Source organism: Ischnura elegans, chromosome 6 (assembly GCF_921293095.1).
Source record: "Ischnura elegans chromosome 6, ioIscEleg1.1, whole genome shotgun sequence".
Classification (NCBI taxonomy): domain Eukaryota; kingdom Metazoa; phylum Arthropoda; class Insecta; order Odonata; family Coenagrionidae; genus Ischnura; species Ischnura elegans.
In genome coordinates, this window is record NC_060251.1 from 80,125,756 (window position 1) to 80,140,623 (window position 14,868).

The 14,868-nt window shown below is 37.7% G+C and overlaps 1 protein-coding gene across 2 annotated transcripts in view; it reads right to left on the reverse strand.

Moving 5' to 3' along the window:
• Positions 1–9,561, reverse strand: part of LOC124161059 — a 57,557-nt gene extending 47,996 nt beyond the window's left edge. For both annotated transcript variants that reach the window (XM_046537225.1, XM_046537226.1), the window contains exons 1-7: positions 9,419–9,561; positions 9,263–9,333; positions 9,053–9,179; positions 8,822–8,975; positions 5,576–5,698; positions 3,250–3,363; positions 830–1,504 (exon numbers count right to left, since the gene is read on the reverse strand). In XM_046537225.1, the coding sequence (XP_046393181.1) occupies positions 830–1,504; positions 3,250–3,363; positions 5,576–5,698; positions 8,822–8,975; positions 9,053–9,179; positions 9,263–9,333; positions 9,419–9,478 (1,324 nt within the window). In that variant the 5' untranslated portion in view covers positions 9,479–9,561. The remainder of the gene's footprint in view (positions 1–829; positions 1,505–3,249; positions 3,364–5,575; positions 5,699–8,821; positions 8,976–9,052; positions 9,180–9,262; positions 9,334–9,418) is intronic.
• Positions 9,562–14,868: the final 5,307 nt, after the last annotated feature.

Sequence of the window (14,868 nt, forward strand, 5' to 3'; positions counted from 1 at the left end):
TTACAGCACTTCAAAATTTTCTAAAATGGCTGCCAGCACACAAATTTAAGAGGCCCTAATGAAACGAAGTGTTTGACATTCCAAATACATAATATCATGCTTCAATTAGCACTTAGAAGAAACTTAATATGTATTAGAGTTGTGATACATATTCATGAGTGAAAAACAAAAATGTCAGCTTCTGCAAGTAGAGGTACACTGCTCTTTATTTGTCATCCAAAGTTTCAGATGTTATTTTTATGGATAATTCCAATTAATTTTTCTTATTTGCAACATATCCCTAACTTGTAAAAATATAGTACACACAAGATGAAATATATTTCTGTGAGTACTGGATTGAAAATAATCCTAACGACTGAATTAACAAAAATATTTTCATTTCACCTCTTTTCTGAATTAGTTTACATTTTCTCTCAAAGCATGTTCTCTAGGCAATACTTATACATTTCTTTAATTGGGGTGACAAAGCATTAGATCACATCAAAATAACATAAGCTATTTATTGAAATTGCATAATTTTCTAGAAATGTCAAAGATAAACATCCATTCATCTCCAATAATATCTAATGAGTTTTCAAACAATTTGTTTCCTTTCAACCACCCAACACAAGGCTAACTTAAAAGGCATTTCACCAACCACCCCATCCTGTCCAAGTTGCCACAGAAAAATTCCCTCTGTAATTCAGCATAAGCCCTTACATGCAATGACCCTTCACTGTACACGGGAAGTGTTGGTACACATGAACAATGTTTAAAATTGATAAAGGCTTGTTAGGCTACTTTAAATAAATGTTGATCAAGGAAAGAACTAATTGTCAGCAATACTTACTTGAGATAGCATTTTGTGAGGAGGGTGGTGCAACATCTCCCAATTCCAAAGGCTGCAACAGGGATGGCAGTTCCACACACATTTCTTTCAAAATGGCATCAACACTTAAGCTATTTCCTGAACCTTTAAATACTGTTACACTTTGAATTCTTTTGGGATTCTCCAATACATCAGCAAAGGGAGAACCCTGAGGAGACCCATCCAGGCACCAATCCTCTTCTGAGGAAATATCTGCACTTATCTCAACACTGCCTAAATAACTAGAACTACTTTTACTTCCAATGGATGAAAGCGACGAAAATACCTGGCTGCCAGATAAAACCTCACTTCCAACACTGCTTCCTGAGCTACATTGCTCCCCACAACTCACAGAAATACTTGGACTAGAGACTGTGCTCCCAAAGTTACTTCCATCCCTGACCATTTCATCTGGGGGACTGGTCAGGATGTTGTTGGCACCCTTTGTACTACTGTTTACAGGAGCACCATCAGGTTCACCACCGGCTGGCAGCCAACTGGTATTCTCCGCTTCATTCCTCAATGACTTCACATCAGGGATCATCGCTATGGAGGTCTCTTTCTGTGATTTACTTACGACACCATCACAATGATCTTTTGATTTTGGCAACTGTACTTGAGCCACCAACTTAGATGATGATTTCTTGGGGTCATTTGCTGCAAATGAGAAGGCACATAATGAATAAAGGCTAATATGTAGATTTTCAATTAAGATGTCATCGGCCACTTATGAAGAAACTAACAAGTATAATACATTGATGCATACATTTTACCTTCAACTTTTTGAATTAAATTAGATTCAAAGCTATGAGATTTCCGATTTAAACAAGATTCAGTGATGGTTTTCTTTCCTGTTTTGAAGCGTCAAGTGGTGGAAAAACAATAACAGAATGGTTTAAAATACGTAAATGAGAATAAATTGCTTTTATTACGAAAAAAAACCTGATTTTCAAGGATGCATGCATTCCACTACATACAATGGTTTTTAGGAATCTATGCTCATGTAGTGAGAGTATGCATGGAATCTTGAGACAATGTAATCTGATCAAAAAGTAGGCATCCTCATACATGCATTGGTAATCTCAGACAATGTAAAACTCCTGACTACTCGTATAGCATCTAGGTCCCTGTGACGCAACGTGAAGTGGCATCGCATCTGGCGCCAATCTGGCCTTTTTCAAATGAGGTTAAAATTGACCATTAACATTCGTCTAAACTGGGATTTCTAAAACCAAATAATTTGTATATTATGAATACACAATGGTGGGTAACGAATTGCAATCAATGCCTTTCGTTTTCTTTGATGAAGGAAACTACCCTATTCATGAATGATTCATGCATAATTCCAAGGACTAAAAATTAATGTACAATTCCTGATATTTCCAGTCGCTGGACACCCTGCTTAACCCTTCCAGCCATGGATACAATTTGAAATTATCAACAGAACGTCATGACAGACAACATATAAAAATTATTTGCATGCAGTCAGTCTCCACAAAAACCATATTCAAGAGATAAATGAATTAATCTAAATTATGTCATACTTTGATTCCGAAAATAACGTTCAGAGGCTCACTTCTGCATAAAGTAATGGTTAGCTTGCACCGTGTAAAAAATCAGATAAAGAAACAAGGTAGTCATCATCCACATTATGGCAGTAATTTACGACACGAATCATATGGTCCCTTTCTCCTGAGATTATGATCTATTTCCTGAAAGATTAAGGCCACTACGTATGCCATTTCAAGGTTTTACGACAAAATTTTATTTTCAACAAGTGAACAGGGTTCAAACTGGCTCTCTCACCATTAACTTTACTTTAACTTTGCTAAAAATTCTTTCCTAAATTGCTTCTGATTCTAGCCTCAAGAGTGATGGAACCAAGTACTGAAAAAAATATTCATGCCTAAACGAAATATTTTATTCAGGCATACTCTTTATAATGTCTAATGAATAGGATTTAACACACAAAATGATGAAGAGAAAGTTAAAGCTTTCAATGACCATTCTAAAATGATTCTATGATAAGAGTTTCAAGATATTTCTCCCCTTTTTCAATGAATAAGATAAAAATTTTCTCAAGATGTCATATTCAAAAGATGTCTCATTAAAAGCATAAAATTTAGCGACAAAATAGTTCTGCCTATTTTCCCCAGGGCAACTCTTGAGCTAAATCCCATCCTGTAGGAAAGCACCATGCTTGATCATGCTTATCTCATTATATCTAATGTTTTCATGCTGCATGACAACATTGAAGAAATGCAGAGGTGGCCTTAAACTGAAGGTAATGAGTAACTGTCAAAAAGCCTATAACAATGAACAAAAAATTTGGTGAGTGGTCAATAGAGGAAATTTTTAAAAACACACAACATCAGTACAAATTAAATACTAAAAAGACATACTTTCTCTCCTATCTTCTTCATCCAAATCATCTTCTTCCTTAAGTTCATGTCCAGAGAGTTGGAACTCATACTGCCAGCTTTCAAAAGGCTCCTTGTACTTCTTTGGCAGTAGACCTTCAAGAAGGAATATCACCCATTACTTTCATAGAAGTGGATTGAGATAGTTGTTAGTAATGACATACAGTGAGGAACATATGACATTAATAAATGAGACAGATAAAATAGTAATGGAATAATCAGAAAGAAAAACTTTAAATTCTTCCTCCGATTTCGAGACACCTTTCCCTTAGGCTACAACCTTGTCACATAGGAAAGGCACGCAGGTTCCTATGACACCTACGGCCGCACTGGCAGGAGTAATTCCAGATTACTCCCAGTAAGGCCACCTATGCCAGATAAATCAGATAGGTTCCAAATGAAAGGTAATCCACACGATGATGTCACGTAAAAAACATTAGGAACACGAGTGGGAAATCTCACAAATTACTTCTTCCCTGAATATATGGAGTAGAATACCATGAATTAACGGATAATAGTGAATGGGAGATCGTCAGACTACAGAGGAAGGGTGAGATAAGATAAAAACAGGAATAGCTAAAGGGCCTGAGAAGTCAATCAGCAACCTTGACAGCGGTAGGATAAAGAAGCCGTGGATAGGAAATGGAACTGATAAAAGAAATGGAAGAGAGAAGGAAGTGGAAGAACGTGGATGCATATCATAGCAAAAGGATGAATAGAGACAATAAAGGAAATTAAGAGGGCAAGGGAAGGTGGGTGAAAAAGAGAATGCGAGGAAATGGAAAACTTGCAGAAGGATGGACAGGTAGGCATGCTGTAAGCCTAGGTAAAGTCGCTATCAGGAGGAAAATGAGGGCAAGCCATGTCCAAAGTTGAGGCTAAAGATGGAAGGATGTAAACCAAGAGAGATGAGATGCAGAGTAGATGGAAGGAGTATGAGGAGGAACTGTATGACAGCAGGGGAAGGCCCGAAAGATTGACAATAGAAAAGGAAAGTGCACTGATGGAGGATAATGGTATGGTATTTGGAGGAGGCGACCGACAGCTGAGGTCATTTGCGCCACGGGGGAAGGGTATGGAAGGAAGGGTGGAGAGAAACCCGGCGTCGGCATTAGCCTGCTCTTAACGATAGGCACCAAGGGGACCACGGCTTAACGTCCCATCCGACGGACAGAGTGTTACGCTTGAAATGTCCTCCACATAACACTCCAGCAGGGATCGGGCAGTCCCTGAAAATTCTCTGCCACTGCCGGGATTTGAACCCGGGCCCGCCGGGTGGGAAGCCAACACTCTAGCTACCACACCAACCCGATCCCCCTGGAGGATAATCCTGGACCAGAGATCTAATACAAGGAAATAAAGATACCCCTTTGTCATCTGATGGTTAGGAAAGCAGTTGGTGTGGACAATATGCCACTGGCTGAGGATATGGAGCTTCTAGATGAGATATAGGGGAGTCACAGAGTTTGGATGGAGCGAGCAATGAATGGTGAGGGGACTTTGAAAACAGTATTAGAGGAAAGAACATTAGGTACATGCGGGAAGAAGAAAATATGACTTATAGATACAATGACAGGGAGCAGGCCTTAGTGTGAAATGAAGAGGGAATTCTATAAATAAAGGGGTAACTGCCTCAAAACTTCTTTAATACTTAAGAAGTATCCATCCTTTCTATTTATTGTATTACCTATTCCTCTGGGGTAATTAGGTGAATTTTTAGGTCAATGGAGAAGAATTCACGGCTCTATCAATTTAATTAATTACCCCACATTGATTACTGAGGAGCATAATTTTTACAAATTATCCAGTCAAAAAATGGTGATTATTTTAGGTAGGTCATGTCATCATCATCACTGGTCAACAATCCTAGGATTGGTTTGACGCAGCTCTCCACTCAGTTCTCCTATCAGCTAATCTTTTCACTCCTAATGCAGTAAAATATGTCTTCCATATAAATTGAATTTAGATGCCATTTATAATCATAAACAAAGGGTTACCGATTAGTGATTCAATTCTGTGATGGAAAATTTACCAGAATTTTGGCTAAGAATCCTCATTTGGACCAAAAAAAATTTGAAAGGAGCAATTTTATCACACTTGAACACCTTATGTACAACCTCCATACATCAAAATGAACAAAATCTTGATCCTTTCCATTGAAGTGTAGGGAGGGGTCACTCTCATTAAGTGGCATCACACTGGAGATATTACTTATACCTTTTCAGAACCCATCCATTATATTCTCCTCCTACCACCACACTTAATTATAGCCCACAACAACAATATGAATGGAAGTGGAACACCTTACCAGTAGATATCAAAATCTCACTGAGCTCAATGATAATTTTCAACAATTTTAGCCTCCTCTTCCTCTCTTGAAACTTCTGTTGTGTCACTCTATCAACTTCTTTTTTCAGCTTCCGCACTTTTCCTGCAAGCAAAAATTTTAATACATATTAATAGAAAATAAATATTAATCCTGTTTACAGCTACACTATGCCCATTATAATACCCCAAGAAAATGGAAGAATGACAGAATACTGCTAAACATAAAATACAAAATAGCGGATGCATCCATAAAATGGCTCAACTTTTAATTCATCATTGAATTAAAAGTTGTATATGTTTGTAAATTTTTGTGTCCTTCCGTATGGAGCGAATACGTTTTTCTGAGACTATGGCCCGTATTCTTAGTTGACCCTGCATAAGTGGTGTGATAGTATCATTACCTTTCTGGTGTTACTGTACATTTTAAAATGGCTTGTTTGAGCTTGGCTCCATTAATAATAATAATAATATATTTATTGGTACCACAAGATATGTAATACATATATAGGACCCGTCAAGAATATAAATAAAAGAAAAAAAATATACAAATTTACAAACACAAGAGATTCACAATTAGCAAAAAAAAGCACACACAAAAAAGGACACAGAAAAAAATGTACACATTCAGGAATTTAGATATTCATCAACGGAAAAGAAAATATTACCTAAAAGGTACTGCTTCAATTTAGCTCTAAACTTGCTAGGTACTTTCTCATCTTTCAGAGCAGTTGGTAGTTTATTGTAAATCCTGCAACTCATAGTGACAGGGCCAGTATTAAATATTGAGAGATTGTGATGTATCACCTCAAACTTATCTCGGCTTCTCATACCGTAATCATGAATGTCGAGATTTTTAATAAGTGCTAGCTTGGATTTGTTATCTCTTATTAACATTATGGCACAAAAGATATATATGCAAGGAAGAGGAAGCATTTGAAGTTTTTCAAATAAATTACGACAGCTATCTCTTTTCCTGGCTTTGCAGATGATCCTAACAGCCCATTTTTGTAATTGAAAAACACGGAGGGCTTTAGGCAAGAGACCCCAAGCTAACATGCCATACCTCAGAATACTGTGCATATGAGCATAATAAATTGTCATAACAGTTGGAATATCGGTTAATTGAATCATCCGTTTAATTAGGTAGCATCCAGAGGCAATTGAAGAGGAAATACGGTTTATATGGGAATTCCAGGTGAGAATTTCATTAATAATGAGCCCCAAAAACTTAGTATCATTGGCTCGTTGAAGACTGCAGTCAGAAAACTTGACGTAGAGACTATAATCAATTTTTTTTGCAAAGGATGGAAAGAAACATAAGCAGACTTGGCTTTATTTACGGTAACTTTGTTGGAGGAGCACCAAGTTTCCATATCATTGACAGCATTTTGAGCAGTGACTGCTATATTTCCATCATGTTTAATTAGATGGTTTGTATCATCCGCATACATTAATATCCATTGTAACGTAGATTATTTAATCGAAGCAATCACCGAAATTTGGCCACCATGTTTTTTTAGGGTGTAGGGCTAGTTCGGGTACCCTACATTAAGTAGAACCTGTTTAGTTCAAAAAATGGCCAGTCTTGATGTGACGTATGTAGGGCGAGATCGGTTTATGAAGGGGCTGACGACGTATCCAGGGTCAGTTGGCCGTACAGGGTAGACTAAGAATACGGGCCTATATGGATATTCTCACTGTTGTGAGGTTGTTACATTTTCAATTACCTATGTACAATGACTGGTTTTCATCGATGGAATATAAACTTAATGCGAGACTTTCAGGGCAAAAATAAATACCAGTGTATCCCCACACCCTGGACAAGGACGTTGAAATTTAAGAAAAACAAAAAGAAGCAAAAATATGTTGTCACTTGTGATATAAAAATCACACAAGAGTGAGCAAAACTGATAACATTACAGTTTTGGACAAAAAATAGCTGCAGATATCATGCAAATGTGTGGAATTCACGGAAGTATATAGTTAAATCCTGGTGAAATATAATAGCCTATGGTTGCACACAAAATCTTATCTGAACTTAATATTAAGTCTTCCCCAACTCCAACTGTCACTACAAGTTATTATTTGTGTTACAGATTTGAATAACTATCATGTGGGAGTAATCTGCGTCTGTGGACCATCAGACCACCCAAAACTACATCCCGGAATTGCGTGTATTGAATAATTAGAAAAGTAAGACCAAAAATATTATGATGAACATTATCTTGTTCAGGAGAAATGTGCCAACTAAAGCCAAAGATGCTACCACTGAAATTGTTTCATTACGTAACAACTAAAATATGTCCAAGGGCCTACCCTAATTAATGTTCAATAACCTGTCTACATATACCATAACAGCCAAGCTCACCAGTAAAAACATAAGGAAAAAAACAACATAATCATCATTACAATATGCTGATCCTAGCACAAAATAGTGCAATAAATAACAGGGGTTGAGGAGTATAATACTGCATTAATATTGCATACAAAACATATGAATTTTTCAATAAATAGTCAATAGATAAATACTAATCATATGCCTCACAGTTTGCTAACAATAATTGGAAATTTAAAATTTTAAAGAGAAAGACATTATTGATATCATATTTTTCCACTCTTCACTACATTTAATATTTTGAAATTTATATTCTTATGTCTTAGAATCAGGATTTGATAACACTCCATTATTTGCTGAACTTATTTCTTATGCAGTTGATGCAATTTATGACCCATGTTCCCCCCACCTATAGGTTAATTATCGCCATGGATGTACTCTTTGGATTATTTCGTTTAGACAAAAAGAAATAAAGATTTCCCATAATTAGCAGTGGGCTTAATATATTACTTCTTATCATATTAGTGACTCAGAAAACCATTGAAGTCATGATAAAGTGATTCTTAAAGGTAGTTCTACGATCGAGTGAACAGAACACCATGCAAGAATGGAAAAATGTAAGCTCCATAAAAACACCACCACCTCGTGGATTTCCGGATGAGTATTTTCCTCAATGCACATTTAATGCCCACCCCTATGAAAAAATTGTATAAACCTGTTTCAAAATTTTATACAATTTATAGGTAATTGTATAAAATTTTGAAACAGGTTTATACAATTTTTTCATAGGGGCAAGTATACCATGATGTATTTCAGAGGAGTTTATGGACTTTTAAAATGATGCAATCGGAGTGTCTTCTATTCACACTAATTAATTACCATCGTACTTACTTTGAAGTTTATCAACTTTTTCAAATGCTACTTTTTTATCATTTTCGGATGCTTTTGCCAGTTCATGAAACTGTTTGTTTAGCTGCTCCGAGGCTTGAATAAACAAGTTCGCTTCCTCTAGTTTTTTTCTGTATTCCTGAATCTTCTCTTCTTCCTACAACATAATAATAACGATTATGAGTAATGAATCACAGTTGTAAAAATACAAGCCTAAAAAAATGCGAACACTACCTCCTTCATTGCCAGCTTCTCCTTCAATAACTCCATCAGTCGGGCCTCTCGCTCACCGAGTGTTTTACGGTAGTGACTGTTAACATTCCGCAGCTTGGCATTCTGTCGTCTTAGTTTTTCTTCCAACCTTAAGAAAATGATGACAAATACGCATGTAAAAAATGCTAAGGCGAAAAATAGACAAAGTAAGTACTTATAAAAAACACTTACGGAGTTCTTACAGCCGGTTTATTGGCGGTTTCTAGAGGAACTTCATACTGGTAGCATGGGAACTTTTTAGCCTGAAATTAAACAACAACACACGAGTTAGATTGGAACCGCACTCACCGACACTTGCCTCTTATATCCATTATTGATGCTAGTTACGTTGGTTTCAGCGTCAATATCCGCCAATAATTCATCCAAAAAGGTAGACTCCTCAGACATTTTTAATGTTCACCATATCACACATATAATGCCACCATGAACGCCACAATTTGTACGACGACCACGCCGGTTTACCGCCATGGAAAGCGCAGAAATCCAAGCAATCTGTGAAGAAACAAGTGAATGTATACAACTTTAGCGACATTGTGGTCATGTTTGGAACCGATGTAATTGAATAACGTAATCCATTAAATGTTTCATAGTTTGGTTATTTGGGTATTTGTCAAATAGAATATACATTATAAGCATTTATTATGCTCTAATGTTCGTTAAATAGCATAAGGGACACTATTATGTATTCGTGATTTTTTTCTTAAACCTTGAGCATTTTCAAGGATATGGAAGTAAAATCGCAAACCTCCGTGTGAAAATTATTTATGGAATGAAGAGAGATGTGTCAATGTGAGAAAATGATGTTACTCTAGATACGAGAGTTACGGTATGCAGTTATCAATTATCTTCCGAAGCTACGGTCCACCAAAAGCATATTTATTCATCCACAATGAATAGGAAGCAAGATGGAAAGCATATATGTATATCATTTGCAGGCTAACACGCCTTCAGTACAGGGATGGCAAACATGTTCATGTACTACACTTAATGTATAATACAGACTGTATTGTGAGGAACTTAAATTCTATGCGATCAGAACAGGAATCGATTAGTACTTAATAGTAACGGCATATGTGACTATGTTATCGTAATTTTGGAAAAAAATATACACAGTAGTTTATAGTGATATTCTTCTATTGCTGAGTAAACATGTCTCGCACTATCTTTTCCTCCAAGCCTCCCTAGTCCTCTTAGTTGAATGACCTAATCGATTATTTATTTCCCTATACATCCTTGTGCCCTATTCTTGTGTCCACCTTCTTCGGCTTCCTTCTGTCCTCCATTTCTTTTATCATTTCCTCCATTACACGCGTCTTATTTATCCTTCTCATGTCAACACAGCCAATAGGCTTTTCAGCTGCTTTGCCGATTCCATTTAATATTAACCCACCCTTCTTCCACAGTATGTGTATTTTCAAATCCCTGATGTACACTATTTCCCACTAGATCCTGATATTCTCTCCTCATATTCCCCTGCAGTTCCTCTACATTCCATTTCCTCACCTTTCTAACACCCGTAAGTCTTTTGAATCTTATGCTGCATTTCATAAATACTAGGTTGTGAACCTCGAGGTGATCATCCACCTCGAGATGATCATCAACTGCAGGGAAGCTGCACGAGTTTTTCACACTATTCCTAAACCTCTGTCTTACCATAGTGTAGTCTATCTGATATATGCCCTGGACTCTTCCATGTGTACTTCTGCTCTTTATAATGACGGAACCACATGTTTGTGATGTATAACTTGTAAAATTGTATAACTTGCAAACTTCTGCCTCTTTCCCCTCCGCTTTTGTTCTGTATTCCTAATTTAAATACTCCTATTTCAGTTCCATCCCTCCCTTCCCTGTCTGAAGTATTCCAATCCCTCATCATGACTAGATTTTTCTCACCTGGAGTTTCTCTAATTATTTTCTCACCCTGTTCATACACCTCTACTTCTTCCTCCCTACATGATTGCTATTGAGTATGTAAACTAGATTCACCACAAGGTTGGTGGGTCTCGCCTCAATTTCTACCACCAGAATCCTATCACTTATGTGCTCTATACCAACCACTTGCTTACCCATCTTCCCATTTAATACTAAAGCTACTTTCCTCCACACCATTATATATAACCCTATGCCTTTCACTCCAGCAGTCCCACCATCCTTGCACTCATTCATAGGCGGATCCAGGGGGGGGCACGGGGCCATGTGCACCCCCCCTACACCCTCAAAAATATGCAAGATTTTTAATACCGTCCCATTATCATTGAGTTCATTTTGTATTACGAGGTATCCTTGCGCCCCACCCAGAAAAAATCCTGGATACAGCCTTCCTTGTGCCCCCCCAAAAAGAAATCCTGGATCCGCCCCTGTACTCATTCATACTTATGTACCCATTTACTCTATTGCTCTGCCCAAATGGCTGAACTACTTAACCTGCTCCACTCTGTGCCCATCTACTTTTTTGTTGAGCCTCACATTCCTTACTAATGATGCTTTACATAACTTGTCCTTTTTTGTCTTTTTTACTTTTTTTGTTCCTCCTGTCAGAAAGTAACCTCAGTTTTTTTTCATAAATGATTTGCTAAAGTAGATTTACAAAATTTATTACATGCATCTTAAAACCACGACTTTCCTTCACTTTTCAACAAAATTTCCATGAACATTTAGGCACTTGTCTTACCTATAAACTAACTCTGAAATTCCCTCTGCAATAAATTTCCTGCCTCTGCCTTGAGCCACATCTGATGACTGCATCTTTGAGCTGTTCACCATCCTCAAATCGCTGGGAGCCAAGCCATTTCTCCATAAGCATAAACCCATTCCAGAACAACTCCTTTACTCATAATCTTTGGGCCATACCAAACAGAAAATTCCCAATGAATTGCTGCTGCTAAATATTGTTTCATTGTGAATGAGCGAATAACAACAGAGTAACTTGGAGGGATTTTCAATAGGGCGGTTTCCTATTACTTTTTTATTGCCTAAATCGAAAGATTATTACTCCTAGAGTGCGTGTTTCACGCATTTAGATTTTTAAATGACGATATCTATTTTTTGCGATTAAATGAAAAGTGAAAATTTTCAAGCATGGGAAAACGCGACGGGTAAGTATGAATGCCGGGAAATCTCTCCGTGTGACGTATTTCTCGTTCCCGCTGCTGCCCTGTGAGGTGACCTTGAGGGAGGCTTGAGCGCTGATACGACGCAGGCTGCTAGCGGGTAGCTGAGTACCCTGCTAGCTGGTAGCGCTTGGCTTAAATAATGATTATTAATACCTTATCGAACGAAGAAAACTTTCCGACCTTAGCCAGTTTTAATAAGTGATTATTAAGACATGTTTCCCCGAGCTCTGCGCCTCATGCATGCATTGGTAATCTCAGACGATTTATTGCTCCTATTACTCGTATAGAAACTAGGTCCCTGTGACGTCACGTGGAGTGGCATCGCGTAGGCGCCAATCTGGCCGTTTTCAAATGAGGATAAAAATGGACCATTGCCATTCGTCTAAACTGGGATCTCTAAAACGAAATAATTTGTATATTATGAGTACACTAATGGTGGGTAACGCATCGCAATCAATGCCTTTCGTTTTCTTTGATGAAGGAAACTACCCTATTGCAGCAAACATTTTGATAAGCTACCAAAAAACAACTAGTGCTCAAACAACTTTCACTCTACCACAACTGTACGCTTACTGTCAAGGGCAGATCCAGGATTTTTTTCTCAGGGGGATCACCAGCATCTGACAGGCAAATGGTCTTCTCATATTTGGGATTAAAAACCACAGGCAACAATTTAGCTAAGAACTGTACTCTTAATTTTATTATAAAAGTTATTAATATGGAAATATTTGTAACTTTTATATTAAAAGATAAAATTATTAATATTTGTATTAAAAAGCTCATCCATCTTCTAAGTGTCTGGAGGGGGCACGTGATCCCATGTCCCCCCCCCCCCCCCTAAGTCTGTCTGTGCTGACTGTCCTGCTGTGCGTGCTAATGCAACAGCAGCAGTACCCCCTCCACTTTTCATGTCGTGAGCAAATTGAGGTAACTTTCCAAATGGCCCTCGTATTAATCTTAACTGTTTACCTGACTCATCAGCCAGTGCCTGTAACCTTTTTGTCTCATCATCCATTGATAAGCCTTAAAAATGGTTAATCAATGGCTGATAATCTGCAAACCTCCCTGATTGAAACATACTTCCCCCCAACAAAATTCCCCACTGTTGGGATATTGATTGCTGCTTGGGTCTGCATTCAGCACCTTTCCTCTTTTTCACAAAAGGAAATAAATCTTACTGCTGAAATCTCTCCTCATCTATCCAATGGAAAAGTTTGGAAAACCCTCTACTTCTAACCTCCCCTTGATTCTTCAGGCAGGATGTCATCCACACCTTCCCTACCTTCTTGTTCCCGAGGGCTAAAGTTCCACATCCCTGTTTCATAATTATTCTCATTCATCACATTTTCCTCCTCTGCATTTAATCTCTCTGGTATGTTCCCTCCATCATACAGACCCTTCAGATATTCATTCTACTTATTCTCAACCTCCTATCATTGCATTAACATCCTACCAGACTTTTCCTTAATTTATGGTTTGCCTTGACCTCTACTTCCACCACATAGCTCTGCCATTGCCTACACACTTCAACCCCTCTGTCCTTATGAAACTATTCCACTTATTTGTATTACCTTTTACGTCAATTCACTCTTGCCTTCTGCATTCCTTTCCATAATCTATTGTTTAATTTCCTACCCATGCTTTACTTGCTGTTTCCACAAGGCTGGTTCCAGACATTTTTCTAGTGTAAACGAAAGACAACATTGCATCTACCCCCCTCAAAAATAACCTGAGAGGTAATAGGTAGTAGAGAAGTAGGGATTCTTGTAGGGAATCTCATTAAATAAATAAAAATACTTTAAGAATAAGGGTCAAGACTTAAATATCAGCATGAACTTATAATGTGCTTGCTCTTATATGTTTAATTGCGAGAATATTTTCTGGAATAAATCAACCCTCAACTTAAAACCTCCTTGTTTGATTAGTAGTGAACATTGGACAAGCGCTCAGGCACCCCCTTTGGCTTGATACCTTAAGCGGTCTTGTACTTTGCTTACTGCTTAAACTGACCCTGTCCCTCCACATCCTTCTACTTTTTTCTTTCCTCTTTTTTCTTCCATATTTCTGACTTTTATAAATGTCCCGGACTTTATGTCAATGGCAAAGAACTTGTACAGGGATTTTGATGATAATTACAGCAAGGTATTCAGTGAAATCAAGTCAAGCAGCAGCAGCAGCAGTAGAAGCAGAAATAAAATCAAGTAGCATCAAGTTGGTGCTACCCCATGCCATCCAGCCAGGAAATTCCCACCTTTCAGCTCAAACACAGCAACCTTCTGTGCATTCAACCACAATTTTCATCCGAAGGTTTACCTGAAGCAAAATCTAATTTCCATCTTCCAGACCAATTTTCCAACTCTCTGGTATTTTCCTTGAAAACCTCTGCCATACCATGATGTGATCTATCTGGTGACTGCCAGGATTTTCCTGAGCCCTTCCATGTTTACTTTAGCCTAAAATGATAATTGAACCATGTGCTTTGCTGAAATAATTATTTTGCACAAAGTTGAATAGCTTTTACCGCTGGTCACTTTACATGCCTAATCCTTCTCCTCAGCAGTCCACCTGAAGATTGGTCTGTATAAGTGAGGAAAGAACTCATCCTAGACTCAGGATTTTGTAGATATAGTTGCATATTTTCAGGGACTAAATAATTTTTAGAGT